This window comes from Piliocolobus tephrosceles, chromosome 6 (assembly GCF_002776525.5).
Source record: "Piliocolobus tephrosceles isolate RC106 chromosome 6, ASM277652v3, whole genome shotgun sequence".
Classification (NCBI taxonomy): domain Eukaryota; kingdom Metazoa; phylum Chordata; class Mammalia; order Primates; family Cercopithecidae; genus Piliocolobus; species Piliocolobus tephrosceles.
Window position 1 is genome coordinate 92,519,247 of NC_045439.1, and position 17,461 is coordinate 92,536,707.

The window sequence follows — 17,461 nt, forward strand, 5'->3', positions numbered from 1 at the left end:
GCCATAATCTAGCCCCTGCAGAGAGCTACTGTTAAGGGTTTGGTAAGTATCCTTCCAGACACCTTTATCCGCATATATATTTTTATTACCCAAACACACTCATATCTTACAAAAATAGTCTGCAATTTGTTTTCTGTTAACATACCATTCTTCCCTATACAATGAATATACTAAACAGTAGGTTTAACAGCTGCACAGTATTTCACAGCTTGGATGTATCAGTTTAACCATTCTCCTACTGACATTCAGGTTGTTGGTATTTTTTTCATGAATATAAACATGTTAGTGAATATCAGTGACATGTATCTCACACACTGACATGACTATTTCTGTCAGATAAATTCCTAGAAGTGTTACTATGAAAGTAGCATCCTCATTTGAGGATAGCAAGCTAGAACTGATCATGCCAGTCTACTTTTAAGTAAATAAGACTCCAAATCTAACATGCAGGCTAGGCCATGAGGCAGAATAGTAAGGCTGAACCAGCTAAAGTCCTAGGGCTCCTGACTTTCCTTGTGAAGAAATCCATACAAGCACCTGGTGGAGGGGGCCAGTGTGAACTGCCAGTTCTTCTGCCCGCAAGCCAGTCAGAGGCTTCCCTCTGCATCCAAGCCTGGACAGCCTGACTCTGACAACAGATCATGTGGAAAGGCCAGAATAAAATATGTAGAATATAAGCAAAGACACTGAGGCATGCAATTAATTCAGAAAGAGAGAGGAGGACATGAAAGATACAAAGCTGTGTTTCTGTAAAACAGATTGATTTACCTGTTGCATAATGTAGTGAAATGGCACTGGATTTCATAGTGATCCCTCGGATCTGTTCATCTTCTCTGCTGTCCATGTACCTTAACTGGAAAAATGCAACATATGCATCTTCACTTCCCAAAGAATTAAAATGTAACATTAAAATTTGCTAATTTAGATTTTTGTTTTAAATATTTAAATTTTTACTTTATTTATTTTTGTAGAGACAGGGTCTCGCTATGTTGCCCACGCTAGTCTTGAACTCCTAGCCTCAAGTGATCCTCCTACTTTGGCCTCCTAAAGTGCCAAGATTACAGGTGTGAACCACCATGCCCAGCCAATACTTAAATTTTAAACTACATAGAGTCTATTTTTTTTTGTTTTGAGACAGAGTCTTATTCTTTTGCCCAGGATGGAATGCAGTGGCACAATCTCAGCTCACTGCAAACTCTGCTTCCCAGGTTCAAATGATTCTCTTGACTCAGACTCCCAAATAGCTGAGATTACAGGCATGTGCTAACACGCCTGGCTAATTTTTGTGTTTTTAGTAGAGACGGGGTTTCGCCATGCTGGCCAGGCTGGTCTTGAGCTCCTGACCTCAGGTGATCCACCCACCTCGGCCTCCTAAAGTGCTGGCATTGTGGGCATGAGCCACCACGCCTAGCCCTCTCTCTCCTTTTTTTTTTTTTTTTAGATGATGGGGGTCTGGAGAAGTGAAGTTAGTTGAGGGGAAGGGAACATGACAAATTGAAAAACATTACCACTAGGAACTCATAAATGTATTCAAATACTGCATACCCTCCCCAGAGTGTTGCTCATCCAAATGTCAGCCATGAATGATGGGGCAGGTCAAGAACAGCTTACAGACAGCAACATTTGGGAGAATTCTTTCTAAATATCAAGAACATAGCCATTCTTTTCCTATTTACAAGCTGTTTGACAAATTCTGAGCAGAGACTGAAACAGAGGTCTCTAGAGGCAAGAGAAGTCTTTATTCCTTTCCCAAATTAATAGATTTTGGATACATCTTTTTTAAAAAAAGAACACAGTAGAAAATATTTGTAGTATGACCATTTCGTTGATGACTTTCATAACACCGTAATACCCACCAATGAGGATCTACATCTCATTCTCTAGACTTTGCAGTGCATCAGTATTGACAGTGGTTTCGTTTAAATAAAGATCCCATCCCTTTCCAACCCCTTAGCCCTAAGCACCAGACTAACCTCCTCCTCCTTTCTCCAGAATGATTTTCCCTTACCCTACCTCCATTCTCTCCACTGTCAAACTTTTGAAAAATTCTTAACCTTTCTATTTACTCCTTTCTTTCATTCAAAAGCACTGAGAATTATCTGTTGATATGAACTGCCACATGTATTCATCCACATTAATTCTGAAATTTTCAGAAAGGCTTCCATTTCTGCAGCTCTGGCAAAATCAAAGCCCTAAAAGCTATTAATGACCTCTGGCCAAACGCAGTAATCATTGTCAATCCTCACTTTTCTTGATTCCAGTGCAGCATAACAGTCACCCTTTGTGTGCATGTGTGTTACATGCATATGTGAAATTCTTCCAAGAGTCTGAAATATCTTAATTTACCTCCATCTCTCCTTAGATCCCATTGCTGGTTTCCCTTCACCTCTCCAACCTCTCAGTCAGTCCTTCCTTCAAAAAGTTTCAGTCCCTTATCAGTCTTCTATAATGTATGTTTTTAAGCACTGGGTTCTTATGAAACATGTGTAATACATAAATAACAACACAATGAATCCCTATGTATGCACCATCCCATTTCAAAAGGAAAAAAAAAAGTTTGTTACTTTTGAAGTACCTTGTGCTCCTGGCTTATAGGTAACCACTATCCTGAATTTTATCTTGATCATTTCCTTATTTTCTTTATAATTTTTAAAAACGAGTGTGTCCCTAAGCAATATATCATGTAGAGTGGCAAGTTTTAAGCCTTCTATAAGACTCATACTTACTATATTACACTGTCACTTTTTCTCTGCTCGGTATTGTTTTCCTGAGATTCACCCGTATTGATGTAATTCATTCATTTTTATTACTGTAGGACTCCACTTCACAAATCTACCACATGCATTCATCCATTGTATTACCAGTGGACACGGAGACGGATTCCAGTTTTCTGTAACTATTACTGAGCTGATATGAACAGTTGTGGGTCTCTTGTACACTCCCTACCAGTAGAATTTCTGAGTTATTAAATCTGCACATCCTCAACCTAACTTGATATTTCCGGATTATTTTCCAAATATTTGGACTGATCCACAGTGGAATATTACTTTTTTTGATTCATAACCTCAGCAGCTGATATTGCTTGACTTTATTTTTTAAGATGGGTGATAAATAGCATCTCATGGTTTTAATTTACATTTCTCCTATTATTAATGGGATTAAGTATCCTTTTACAAGTTTCTTGTATTGGCCATTTAACATTTCTTTTCTGTGAACTGCCTATACAAGGTTTTTGTCCACCTTTCTACTGGTTGTAATACAGATTTATTTTGTTTTGGATAAGAGTTATTTATAGTCTCTGAATTATAGTCCTTTGTCAATTACATCTGTGTTATTAATATTTTTCACAGTTACCAGGCTTGTTTTTTCCATTTCTTTCTGGCATATTTGATAAGTATGTTCTTAATTTTAAGTAGTTTACTGACCTTTTTTAAAATAGTTTGCACATTTTTGTCTTAAGAAATCTTCCTTTACAGTCATAAAAATATTAGCCCGTATTATTTTCTAAAAGCTTTATAGTTTTGCTTTTAAATAAAAATATCTTAACCGTGCAATTGATTTGTGTGTGGTGTTAACAGAGGTCCAATTTTTTTTCCCACATGGATAACCAATTGCCCAAGAACCATTTGAAAGATTCATCTTTTTTTTTTTTTTTTTTTTTGATGGAGTCTCACTCTGTTGCCCAGGCTGGAGTGCAGTGGTACACCTCAGCTCACTGCACGCTATGCCTCCCGGGTTCATGCCATTCTCCTGCCTCAGCCTCCCAAGTAGCTGAGACTACAGGGACGCACTACCATGCCCGGCTAATTTTTTTATATTTTTAGTAGAGACGGGGTTTCACCATGTTAGCCAGGATGGTCTCTATCCTCTGACCTGGTGATCTGCCTGCCTCGGCCTTCCAAAGTGCTGGAATTATAGGCGTGAGTCACCACGCCCGCCTGAAAGGTTCATCTTTTTCCCACAGATCTGAAATGCCAGCCTACTATTCTAGGCCTACTATTCTGAGTCATCCAGTCAATTGCATGCTTCAGTCAATTCCAGGCCACAGGTTACAACACATCAATACATTCATAGTTAAGTCTTGCCAGTGGGTAAGACATATTTCCATACCCTACTCTTCTTTAGTCGTGTCCCAGCTATTAATTGGTTTATTTGCTCTTCTGTATATATTTTAAAATCAGCATAAAAAGTTGAAATTTTTAAATATCTGTTGGAATTTTTACTGGAATTCCTGAATCTATAGATCAATATTTTTAAAATGTCATAAAAAAAATACTGAGTCAGCCAATACATACATATGGCATATCCTTCAAGTTTTCTCCAGTATCTCGTAGGTGGTGGTGGTGGTGGTGTTTTTGTTACTTTTTAAGAGATAGGGTCTTGTGCTATCTACCAGGCTGGAGTGCAGTTGCTGTCACAGCTCACTGCAGCCTCAAACTCCGGGTTTCATGCAATTGTCCTGCCTCAGTTTCCTAAGTAGCTTGGATTATAGGCATGAGCCACCATGCCCAGCACAGGTACATTTATTATGCTATTTAAATGGTTTATGTTTTTAAATAGATAATTTAAATATTATCTATTTATTGCTCATGTATACTTCTTTTCAACAGTTTTCACATCCTGAAACCTGCCAAATTGTTACTAATATCCTAGCAATTTATCTACATTTTTGTTTTCTTCCTTTCCAAAATTCACTTTTTATTTTTCTTTCCAGCTTTATCACTGCAACTAGAACCTCCAGTACAACCTAAAGGAGAAGTTATAACACAATGAGCAGAAGGGTGTGATGGCCATTCTTCCCTTATTCCTGGCTATGAATAGAAAAGTTTTTTTAACACTTCATCATTGAGCTCAATCTTCATTTTAGGTTTTTTATAAATATCCCACATCAGATTACAGAAGTTCTCTTCTGTAACTATGTTGCAAAGAGGTTTTATCACAATAGATGTTGAATTTTACTACGTCTTTATTATCTGTTGAAATGATCATGATTTTCTTCCTTTAATCTATTAATATAGTGAAATTACATGTTAAACCAATCTTGAATTCCTTGGGACAAACTCAATTTGGATATGAATAATCATCTTTTTATACTATGCTGAATTCTGTTTCTTAATGAGGATTATAATTTTTGCATCCATAATCATAAGGTTGGTATATAATTCTCCTGTCTTGTATTATCCTTAACAGACTTTTGGTATCAAAGTTACGCTATCTTCATATGATTTGGAGAATACTGCCGATTGTTGGGTTTTTCTCTGCTATATTTTGAAATGGTTTAAGTAGGACTGAAGTTATTCCTTGAATGTTTGGCAGAACTAGAGAGTTAAACCATCTGGGTCTTTTCTTTATGGAAAGATTTTTGCCAACCAATTCAATTTCTTTTTTTTTTTTTTTTTTTTTTTTTGAGTTGGAGTCTCACTCAGTCGCCCAGGCTGGAGTGCAGTGGTGCGATATCAGCTCACTGCAAGCTCCGCCTCCCGAGTTCACGCCATTCTCCTGCCTCAGTCTCCGGAGTAGCTGGGACTACAGGCGCCCGCCACCTCCCCTGGCTAGTTTGTTGTATTTTTAGTAGAGACGGGGTTTCATCAATTTCTTAAATGACTATAGAATAATTCAAGTTTCCTATTTCTTCTTGACTCCATTTTAGTAAGTTATGTTTTCCAGACAATTTTCCAGTTTAGCACTTTTAAGTTTACTGGCACAGAGTTGTTCATTATATCCTATTAATACCTTATTAACTTCTGTAGCATTTTTCTTTCCTGGTATCACTTATATCTGCCTCCTCTCTTTTCTTCTTGATCATCTTGCTGGTATTTTGTCATTGCATTACTCTTCTTTAAAGTCATTCATTCAAAAATATTTATTTATATATACTATGCTTTGTATATGTCCAAAGTACAGTGAGCCACATTAGGAACATTAGCAGGTCAAAAGTGTCAAATGTTCCTCAACAATGTCAATGAAAAACAAAACAAAAATGTTTCCTAGTCAAGATAATAAAAAATTATCTATATTGCTAGTAACTGTTTCAATTAATAACTTTATATTTTTAGAGCAACTTTACAGAAAAATCAGATTTTTTCTGAAGTTTCCCACATACTCTCTCCTTCCACCCACAGTTTCCCCTATTATATCTATCTTGTATTAGTATATGGTGTGATACACTTGTTACAACTGATGAACCAATATTGATGCATTATGATTAATTAAAGTCCATAGTTTACGTTAGGGTTCACTCTTTGTGTTTGTTAGCTGGGTTAATCTTTTCCAAAAACAAACTTCTGGCTATTCATTGATCCTTTCTATAAAATGTGTTTACTATTTCATTAATTTATGCTTTACTATTTCCTTTCATCTACTTATTTTAGAGTTATTGTACCTTCTCTAAATTCTCAAGTGGGGAAAATATAAGCATTTCATTATTTCACTCAACCTAGTTTTTTTCAGCCTCCTCTAGATAGTATCTTGGGCCAGCTTCCCTCCCAACCCACACATCAATTCCCAAATCGACCTTCAACTCTATTGGGTCTACTCTGTGGATTCAATTTTGCTTCTCCATCTCCTCTTCTCTTTGTTCTCTGTCACCTGATAAGCCCTATTGATCATATCCTAAATTCGTTATGGAAACGAATACATCTTTATTTTTCTACTGCCAAGTAAATTATTCCAAGCCCTTTCAACTCATAGCTACAAATAAAGATCTCTTTAATTTTATTTCCTCAAACACTATTTTCAGACTAGGTGTGGTGGCTCACACCTGTAATTCTAGCACTTTGGGAAGTCAAGGCAGGAGGACTGCTTGAGCCCAGGAGTTCAAGATCAGCCTGGGGAACACAGCAAAACCCTGTCTCTACAAAAAATTAGCCATGTGTGTTTGTGTGCACCTGTAGTCCCAGGTACCCAAGAGGAGGAGGTGGCAGGATCACCTGAGCCCAAGAGGGCGAGGTTGCAGTGAGCCGTGCATGATCACACCACTGCACTCTAGCCTGGGCAACAGAAAGAGATCCTGTCTCAAAAACAAAAATCAAAAACCCACTATTTTCATCACAATCCTCAGGCACAAGCAGCTTTCCTTTGATATTTAGGTTACCTTTTAAGGTCTTCTATAATCTATTCTCCCTGCCAGTATGTTTTCTCTGTCGCTAGCCTCTAGGCAAATGCTCCACTCAAATAAAGCACAACACACAAGTTAGCCTTTATCCGTGTTATTTCCAACCACCTGGTAGTTTTCCTGTCTTCTCCTCAAACCACCCAACTCATTCACCTACAAAGAATCTCTTTCACTGTGAAATCTTCCAAAATTGTGTATCATTTGCTTGTTGCAAAAACTGACTTTTGCACTTATAAAATATTAATATAAAGCAATACAAAGCAATATAGAAGTAACTATTTTCTCATTAGCAATTTAATCTTGCAAAATGGATTGGCAGCTTTTAGATGCAAGAACAATGTTTTATACCCTTTTGGATCGCTAAAGAACACAGGAAATGGTTCATTACATTGTTGACAGCTAATACTGAAATGCGACAAGTATTTATAAAATAAGAACATACCTTGCCCGCTAGGCGGCTGGAGATGATTCCACTGCTAGATATAAGACAGTCAGTCAGAGTAGTTTTTCCTGTTAAAATAAAATAGGGACATTAATTCAAATCCATGTCTTTCTTAAAAGGGGTCATGGATCATACCTATAGATTTAAAATCTGGTCAGAAGAATTGGTTTAGTAAAGATTTTCAATTTACCTATGCTAGGTGACAAAAGACAAAAGAGATTTATTAGAATTTTGAACAGAATATCATCTAGAAGGACACAGATGCTAGCACTCTATATTGCTGTAATCTTATCTCCAACCCTGTGGATCTAATTACCCTCATCTGAAAAGTTGTCAAGCAACTTAAAGCCATTTCAAAAACAAAAATTTCAAGTTCTGGTTTAAAAAACAACATGACATACTATAAAGAAGAATGCTACTCACTAGGTAACGGTGTTCATTTCAAACGATTTATAGCAAGGCAGGCTTCCCCAACATCACAGAAAACTTTTAAAGGAAAGAAGACTTGCTTCTTAGCAAACACCACTCTCAGCTGCCCACAGCTTCACTCCACTGAGACATACAGAGACAAACCTCCCTTATTTATCAAAACAAGCACTTAAAAAGGATTCTTACCATGGTCAACGTGAGCCAAAACACAAATATTCCTGATGTTGGCAGTGTTTTTCTGGAGATGAATCATCTTATCCAAACTGTTGAGCACCATGGTTACTTATTTCCTGTGACTAAAAATTAAGTAAGTATTAGCCCAGAGGCTAAAGGTAGGGGCAAAAGAAAAAAATAATAAACGCTAGGAGGTGGCAAGGCTTCTCAAACCCCTTAAACTAAGAACACAGTGAATGTTTATTGATGAGACACACCACCTAGGCCTAAGTCCCGTTCGAGCACTAAAGTCAATATCCTAGCACGATTATACTTAAGGAGTTTGCTCATCCTTCCGGATCCGAAGGCTGCGATGAATCATGCAGCTCGAGGCCGCTGGGTGCAGAGTGACACCAGTAACCCTGCCGGTGGAGGAGTACTCGGGTAAACTTCTCCAGGCCAATGACCACGTACAGGAAGGGTTGCATGCAGGAGGGAGAGAAGATGCTGAAGAAGATGCTCCCTTTCTCTCTTCAGTATTCCCCCAAGTCCCTCATTCTGACATTCTCGCTAGTCCTCGCGCGAGGTGGAATACCCAGCTTTATTCCTGCCCACGGAGGCCAAACAAAGTTTTGGGTCACGTGCTTATTATCCAAGCAGGTGCACTGCCGGTCTTTCATTCCTTTCTAAATAAAAAGGAAAAACCTCTACACTACATGCCCTTCATTTCGGCAGGGTCTCGGATTCGTTCTCTTTGAGAATCTCTGGTCCACACAGACAGGCCACCGCCCCGGCCCCAGACTGGAAGCGACACTCCGGGGACCACCGCTCCCAGCCAGGGCTCGGCCCCAGCCCCCGTTCCCGCCTCAGAGCCGCAGCGAGCGGGGTCCTCCAAGCACCGCCCAGAGGCTGGTCGAGGAGGATGCCAGTCCCCAGCGCGAACTCGCACTCACCGGCGGCAGCAGCCCCACGAACCCAGCTTCTCTTCTCGGGTCGCAGCCACACCAAGAGCTTCCGAAACGCAAAGATCTCTGAGCGTCCGGCACGCCAGCGCGCCAGGGGGCGGGGCCGGCTGACGCTCGACCTTTCACCCGCGAGTCTCTGACGCCACCGGAAGCCGGCACCCGGTCTTTTGCCAGGCTCTGTTGCCTTGACTTCGGAGGGCGCTGTGGGAGTGGAGAAGCCGCAAGTGCTGAGGCGCGGTGGAGGAAGGCATGGGAGGCAAGAGCGTGAGGAGCTGGTGTCTGTGTCAGATTTGTACCTGCGGGTAAGAAATGGCTGGTGTAGTGGCGGGCCGGGGCTTGGGAGCCGACCTAGGGCCTAGGTGCACGGAGCCGGCTCCTCGGGAACCCTGAGAATGGCCGTCCCCCGCAGATCAAGGGACGAGGACGCTGCGACATCCCCACTTATCCCGCTCCACGAATACTCGCTCCGCACCCGCCGGCTACCTGGGGGTAAAACATTTCTTCGTAGCCCCTGAGACTCCCAATCAAGGATGCAAAGTAAAATGCCATCCAGGCCGGGTAAATAATATATGTGAAGCAGCGACGGGATATAATAAGACTGGTGAGTAGTGGGATGTGATCCGACTGGAAGAATGCATTTCCACCCCGTCATCCCCCACCACAAAGGTAAGAAAGAACAGTGCTCAAGGCCCTGAGTCTGCAACCCATATCACACTTTCTTTCATCTGCTTTCTGTCCTCCCAGCCAGACCATATTCCCATTCCCGTCCAGTCAGCAGTTCTTTGGGATCCGCCTGACTGAAAAGTCAGTACAGTAGTCCCCACCCTGAAACCTAGAATACAACTGAGTCCCGCCTAACAACCTTCCATCACCTAGAAACAGTCTTCTCCTTCCTCAGCTTCACTGTTGACCCAGGGATTAGATCATTAGTTGCTAAGTAAATATGAACGTGTCAATCCCTTCCTATTTGGAATCCCCTTCAAAGAAAACACCTGCATGTTGATGGAAAGCAGTTTTTTTGGTAGTCTTATAATAAACACAGTTTGTAATTAGAAGTAGATTAAAATATCAACAAATTAACTTTGGGTGTATGAATCTGCAGACTGGTGTGCGGGAGAAAATTTTTACTTTTTTCCTAATTTACATTCAACGCAAGTTCCTTTCCCATTCAACTGTTAGGAAATTCAGTCTTCATTATGTTGAGGGCTACCGTTGGAATGGTGTGATTTTACTTTTTCTTTGTTTTTGGTTGTGGTTGTTTTGTTTTTTAAGGGTTTTATTTTTATTTTTTGATAATGCAGTAAATACACGAGGTGTCATAAAAATCCATAAAACTGTAAAATATCTATAATGTTATAAAACACCTTCATAATTCTATCTTCCACAGATAACAAATGTTCTTTAAGACTTGTTTTACATGTGCATTGATTTTTTTTTTTTTTTTTTTTTTTAGACAGAGTCTCACTCTTTCACCAGGCTGCGGTGCAGTGGCGTAATCTCAGCTCACTGCAATCTCCACTTCCTGGGTTCAAGCAATTCTTCTGCCTCAGCCTCTCGAGTAGCTGGGATTACAGGCTCATGCCACCACACTCAGTTAATTTTGGTATTTTTAGTAGATCTCCTGACCTCGTGATCCACCCGCCTCGGCCTCCCAAAGTGCTGGGATTACTGAGGCATGAGCCACTGTGCCTGGCCTGCATCGATTTTATTTTTTTTAAACAAAAAGGAGAATATTCTGAGCATACTATTCTATAATCCAGTTTTTTACTATTTGCAATCTCACCATCTTCCAGTGACCATGCATAAAGGTCACCCTCATTCTCTTAAATAACTGTATACTATTAGCTTATATGATATATTGGTCAAGGTTGTTAGTTATGGGTAACATAACCTCCTTTCTTTAGTTTAGGCAAAAAGGAATTTATTAAGGAGTATAGATAGATAGATAGATAGATAGATAGATAGATAGATAGATAGATAGTTCACTTGGAAGAACTTAAGAAATCATTTTCAAAATAAGCTTCCAGGAAAAACTTCCAAAAATTTTACCACAGAACAGGACTGACAAGAGGCCACTGCCTCTGCCATAATCAGAAAATTGCAACAGAGCTGTAGACTCCAGAATCACTCGTCTCTTCCATGGTCAAGAAGCTGCCAAGTTAGAAAACCAGCTCACAAATCAAGATGCCACCTAACAACTTCCAACTCCAATCTCTTGTTGCCTCTATTACGTTCATGCAAGCGAAATAAATGTTGTGCCTTGACTCTCTCATGTAGCTCTGTTCTGAGTCAAAGTATCATGTGAATACATGTAGCAGGTGAAACCTAATTTGTATGTGAAACCTTTCTGCAAGAGCCTGGGAAATTCCCTATTAGTTTTTCAGTTTCTATAGTGTAACAAGACACTAAATTGTTATGAGACACTTAATTGCTGTGCTTCCACCACATAGGGATAGACCATTATTTATAGATTGTTTTTGTAAACACCATTACAGAGGAAACAGTTTTTGGGGTTTTTTTGTTTTTGTTTTTGTTTTTTTTGAGACTGAGTCTTGCTGGGTCATCCAGGCTGCAGTGCAGTGGCACGATCTTGGCTCACTGCAAGCTCTGCCTCCCAGGTTCACGCTATTCCCCTGCCTTAGCCTCCGGAGTAGCTGGGACTAGAGGCACCCGCCACCAAGCCCAGCTAATTTTTTTTTGTATTTTTAGTAGAGACGGGGTTTCACCCTGTTAGTCAGAATGATCTCGATCTCCTGACTTTGTGATCCGCCCTCCTCAGCCTCCCAAAGTGCTAGGATTACAGGCGTGAGCCACTGCACCCAGCCCAGTTTTTGGTTTTTCAGTAAAGCTCTAGAATTTAGAAACTGAGTTTATTGGAGGTCTCTGATTAAAATGCAATTACAACACAAAATGTTTTTTGAGGTTAATCTTTCCTTTGATTTTTTGCACAGGCGACATCATTGTCCACATGGAATCACAAGGATTTATGAAAATTCTGGGGTATTTTGCCCCACAACTGAGTATTTGGAAAAATATCCTATGTATGACAATGTTCTTCCAGCTCAGAGTCTTAAACCCAAGCAAGAAATTCGAGCATTCCGTGGTAAAATGGAAGGAATAACTACATTTAAGTAAATATTTAGTAACTATTTGCCTTATTTATTTTTCTTCCAACTCTTCTGGTGTCAATGAAGTTTTCTAGCTATTTAAATTACTGTTTAGTTGATTTAAGTTGAACCAATTTAATAGGCAACAGACTAGTTAAGTCACGACTTGAAAAAAAAAAACAGAAAAATACGAATTAAGTTAGGCTGACAAAGTGTGAGAAGAAAAAAGGGATATAAAAAGTTCTATTTTTTTAACTTCCTAAAATATCTCGTATTTATCTACTTTCCACTGTTACCACCACCTAGACCAGGGTGTCGTGTCTTTTGGCTTCACTGGGCCACATTGGCAGAATAATTGTCTTGGGCCACACATAAAATACAATAACACCAACCATAGCTGATGAGCTAAAAAAAAAAAAAAAATCACAAGAAAATCTCATAATGTTTTAAGAAACTTTATGAATTTGTGTTGGACCTCATTCAAAGCCGTCCTGGGCCGCATGCAGCCCATAGGCTACAGGTTGGACAAGCTTGACCTAGAGGAATGCAGTCACTTTATAATAATATCTGAGTCTACTCTAGTTTTTGCAGTTTGATCTGTTTTCAATACTTCAGCCTGCCCAAATGATTTCAAAATGCAAACCAAACCCTATCACTTCTTTGCTTAAAATACTCTTAAACTTTCCCATTGTGTTTAACACAAACCAGAATCCTTATCAAAACCATGTGGAGGCATGGTTTGCTCACTACTTAATTCTCTAATTCATTTTCACTGTAGTGCCCTTTTCACTTTTATGCTTCATCCCATGCGCCATTTTTTATTTATTTGGAAAGTGCCAGGTTTCCTTGTCTCAGGGTCTTCCAAGATACTATTTTCCCTACCTGCAATTTTCCTTCCCTCTCTTAGCTAATGCTCATTCAATCTGCAGATCTCAACTAAATTATCACTTGAGTAAGCCTTCTCTGACACTTCATCCAGTTTTCAGATTAGGTAAAATTCTTCTATGTAAGCTCCCAAAGCACCTTCCTGTTATTTATCATTAGATTGGTTTCAGTGTTTCATGAAAGCAGGAACTAAGTCTTTTGTTATCTCAGCATTCTATTTTTAGAAAACTAATAACAATGCCTACTAGCACATAGTAGGTACCCAATATTTGTTCAGTGAGTGATGAACACAAATCTTCTTAAGCCTATACTTTTCATTTGGACTGACCTTTTTTGATCTCTCTGTATTTTTGTCAGTTAGGTAGATTACATATTATATTTACTCATTATTTTATTTAAACTGTTAATGTATATACTATATTCAAGGTACAATCTTGGTGTTAAGTATAAAAATGTCAATAAGTTTGTGAACCCCAAATATCTGAGATGGGTCTCAGTTAATTTGGAAAGTTCATTTTGCCAAGGTTGAGGGTGCGTGCTGGTGACACAGCCTCAGGAGGTCCCAATAATATGTGCCCAAGGTGGTCAGAGCACAGTTTGGTTTTGTACGTTTTAGGGAGACACACGTCAATCAACATATATGTAAGATGAATATTGGTTCGTTCTGGAAAGGCGGGGCCACTCAAAGCTGGGAGTGAGCTTGCAGGTCATAGGTAGATAAGAGACAAATGGTTGCATTCTTTTGATTTTCTGATGAACTTCTCCAAAGGAAGCAATCAGATATGCATTTATCTCAGTGAGCAGAGGGGTGACTTTGAAGAGAATGGGAGACAGGTTTGCCCTAAGCAGTTCCCAGCTTCACTTTTCTCCTTAGCTTAGTGGTTTTGGGGCCCCAAGATTTATCTTCCTTTCACAAGTTGAAGTTCCTGCTTCCTAGTGACTTGTACATCATATTTCTATAATTTCGAGTTTTAAAAATGCTCTGTACCAGCTTTAGATTTTGGTGTTAGCCATTTTCATTTCAGATGCAGCTCATTCTTATATAGCAAAGATACAAACTTTCTTTTTTATTTATTTTTTTAATTATTATTATACTTTAAACTTTCAAACTTTTAGTCTAATATTTCTATTTTTAACATTTCAGGCATTCCTTGCAGTAATAATACTTTGGTGACTCCAGTTACTTGTGTAGGTGTATGGCTCTTCCACAGATGGAAGATTTTACTTAGTCCTCAGATTTTGGTATGCAGTAGTGCCATCTAGAAGTGTTACAATTGCAGATTCCAGATCTCCATCTAAAAGAGCCAGTAGATAATAGAGTGGGTCTCAGGAAACTGCATTTTTAACCAGCATTGCTAGTGATTCTGTTGCCACCGATTCAGTGCAGTAGGTCAGGAACTGGACTGCTCACTGAGGATGACATGGAACATAAAACAGAGACAGTCTTTGCTTTACTGTTGTTTATAGTGTTGTGGGAAAGTCCAGATATGAAAATGTCAGATAAATAACTAAGATAATTATGGATTATAATAAGTGAGATGAGGAAATTCAATAACTGGTTGAGACTGATTAAATGGGAATGGTTGCTCTTTTTTCTTCACTTTATTAATATTTCTTTCTTGATGCCTTAATGGTTCATATTAGAGATTTGAAATAAATTTTACAATATTTGTGTTTATTGAACAAAGATTTTGCTTTTAACCAGTTCTAAATGTAGAAATTGAGAAAATTTAACCTGCCATATCTTTCTTTTAAAAGGCAATTGCTTTTCAATTCTGAATTTCCCCAGTTGACTTATTCAAATAAGCCTTAATAATTGAAAAAAAAAGCAAGAAATGTCCCAAAGGTCCAAATATACCAATAAAACTAAAATATTCATTTCTTAAATTGTCATCTCTTCACTTAGTACGACATTGAATCTTTTCTTTGTATTTTCACTAGGAAACTAGCAGTATTTCTAAGATTCATAATCTAGGAGCTTGAAACTCTTGCTTGACTCCCTCATGTTGACTGTGGTGACTATGCAGTAGAAAGTGGATTTATCTGTACAAAAAAGAAGCATTCTGTACCTTTGTATAGTACAGGAAGTGACTGTGTAAAGAGGTGTCTGAACTTGTACAAGATTTTGGATCCTTTATAGCAGTACTGTTATAGCTCACTTACATGACTGCCAGAGTTGGCAGGAAGCCTGCCCTGAAGGAGTAGGATTCTAGACACATCAAATGTTTCAAGATATATCAGATGAATAAGACTGCATTCACCCTCTACTACTACATAGAAAGCGGCTTTGGGTTTGGAGGTATACTTTCTAACATTTAACTAGTCTAAGGAGAGAAACTGAGAGTTCTAAGCTTTTGCTTTGCTTTTCCCTTCCTGATTCTCTCACTTCCTGACTGCATTTTAGCCTATTCTCCTCTAGTTAGTATTTGGGAAGAGCAAAGAACAACTGACATGTCTTGGGAGGCAGAGGTATGTGATTTCTACTACTCTCCATTCATTAAATAAAAAATTATTAAGCATTTATTAAGCATCAAGCACTATACTAGACACCTGGGATATAGTGGTGACCAAAAGCAGTCATGATCTCTGTGCTGACAGATGTTGCAACCTATTAGAGATGGCAATCAAAAACATTACTCAGAGTAAGTCTAAAATTGCAACAGTGATAAGATCTATGAAGGATAGGCACAGGTACCTTGACATCCAGAACAAGAGTTTGACTTTATCAGGGAAATAAGAAAAATAAGTCAAAACCTGAAGGATGTTAAATTAGCTGGATTAAGGGGGGAAGGAAACGCATTCCAAGCAGAGAGAGAGAGAGTAGCGTGTAGCAGGAAGGAGCATGGAAAGGAGAAAAGTATCAAAGAGGGCCAGCTGGAGCAGAGAAAACAAGAGGAAGCATGGTGAGAGCTGAGGCTAGCAAAGGAGACCAGGCAGAGCCTTTAAGCCATGTTCACTGTCATCTATGTCCTTAAAGTAATAAGAAGCCATGAAGGTTTTTCTGCTTTGTTTTTTTGGTAGAGGGTGGAGTTGGGGAGGAAGGAAGTTAAGGAAGAGGCTAGGTAGATAAGGGCAAGAATGACCTGATCAGATTTACATGGGAAAGAATTACTCAGGTGCCATGTGGAGCAAAGATTGGAGGGAGAACTAGAGTGGATGTGGGTAAATGAGTTTTGAAAGTTATTGAAGTGATTCAAATGAGCTGTTGCAAAAACTTTGCATATTATGGTAGTGGCAGATGTGGAGAAAAGTGGTTAGATTTGAGAGAGATTTATGAGGCAAAATTGACAGTAGTTGATGATGGACTAGATAGGGGAGAGAATTGAGGTATGAAGGGTGAGTCCTAGATTTCTGACTATGCATCTGAAGCGATGGTGATAGCGTTCACTTAAATAGAGAACGAGCAAAAAGGACCACATTTATTAAGGGGAAATAACGAGTTGATTTGGGACATATTAAGTTTTGAGTTGCCATTGAATATCCAAGAGACCATCATAGATGCTGGTATGGAGCTCAGAGAAGAGGTCTAAGCAGAGATGTAAATTTGAGGGTTATTTCAATCTAGGTAGTAATCAAAGCTGTGGGAGTAGAAGAGTTATCCTCAGGAGTGAACAGTGGATGAAAAGAAGTATGTGGAGGTAGGTCCAAGTCTTGAGGAATGCTAACATGTATTTAATGACCGAGTAAAGGTAGATGAAGTTGCATAGGAGACTGGCAAGAAATAATAAGGAAGTCACGAAGAGAAAGTTTCCTAGAAACACACAGTGTGGACAATAATGTCAGTTACTGCTGGAGAGGTCAAGTAAGATGAGGATTAAAAATGTTCGATGAATTTAATCATGTGGAAGACATGGTGAACCTTAGAGCTGTATTAGGGAAGTGGCAGTCCTGGAAACCAGATTGAAATGGATTGGAAGTGGTGAGAAAACAGTTAATTAAGAAGTTATGTTGTGAATAGAAGAATTCAGTGAGGGGTTTGAGTTCTTTGGAGAACTTACAGACATATGCAACAAATATTGATTAATACAAGATAGTTTAATCACAAAATGAGTGATGTGCCAATAGAGTCCAGAAGAAAAAAGCAATCCATGAAGTCTTGGGGTAGTAACAGTAGTGGCTACCATATTGATCTTACTATGTACCAAGCAGTCTTAAAAGCGTGTGTGTATATCCTTAAAAACAACTCTGTGAAATAGAAGATATTATTGTCCCATATTATATATAAAGAAACTGGGGCATAAACAGGTTAATGAAGTTATCCAAGGTCTTGCAGCTAGTGAATGACAGAGCCAGGATTTGGACGTAGGCGGTCTGATCAGTCTAAGTTTGTGTTCTTCTCCATTCCTCAGTTTTTACCTCAGTGTCT

At 39.0% G+C, this 17,461-nt stretch overlaps 3 protein-coding genes across 5 annotated transcripts in view; 2 read left to right on the forward strand and 1 right to left on the reverse strand.

Moving 5' to 3' along the window:
- The window catches only part of EFL1 (elongation factor like GTPase 1), a 93,466-nt gene extending 84,225 nt beyond the window's left edge, over window positions 1–9,241 (reverse strand). Inside the window, exons 1-4 of the mRNA XM_026448055.1 lie at window positions 9,092–9,241; window positions 8,172–8,281; window positions 7,557–7,624; window positions 458–853 (exon numbers count right to left, since the gene is read on the reverse strand). Of these exons, the coding sequence (XP_026303840.1) occupies window positions 458–853; window positions 7,557–7,624; window positions 8,172–8,262 (555 nt within the window). The 5' untranslated portion in view covers window positions 8,263–8,281; window positions 9,092–9,241. The remainder of the gene's footprint in view (window positions 1–457; window positions 854–7,556; window positions 7,625–8,171; window positions 8,282–9,091) is intronic.
- Window positions 9,242–9,268: 27 nt separating this feature from the next.
- LOC116418842 (stabilizer of axonemal microtubules 1-like) lies at window positions 9,269–12,633 on the forward strand. 3 transcript variants are annotated; one of them, XR_004229000.1, is made up of 3 exons: window positions 9,269–9,405; window positions 9,513–9,769; window positions 12,055–12,633. XR_004229000.1 is itself a non-coding variant. In XM_031935799.1 (2 exons), the coding sequence occupies exons 1-2, from the start codon at window positions 9,353–9,355 to the stop codon at window positions 12,236–12,238; spliced, it is 237 nt and encodes a 78-aa protein (XP_031791659.1). In that variant the 5' UTR covers window positions 9,269–9,352; the 3' UTR covers window positions 12,239–12,633. The 3 variants fall into 3 exon arrangements, 1 of the variants encoding a protein (XP_031791659.1); XR_004229001.1 differs by lacking the exon at window positions 12,055–12,633 and adding an exon at window positions 11,158–11,292 and having other exon boundaries at window positions 9,513–9,704; XM_031935799.1 differs by lacking the exon at window positions 9,513–9,769.
- On the forward strand, window positions 9,496–11,428 carry LOC113219898. The gene is given in 4 exon segments (XM_031935829.1): window positions 9,496–9,581; window positions 9,848–9,911; window positions 11,158–11,170; window positions 11,173–11,428. Coding segments are annotated over 4 exon segments (399 nt in total). The 3' UTR covers window positions 11,409–11,428.
- Window positions 12,634–17,461: the final 4,828 nt, after the last annotated feature.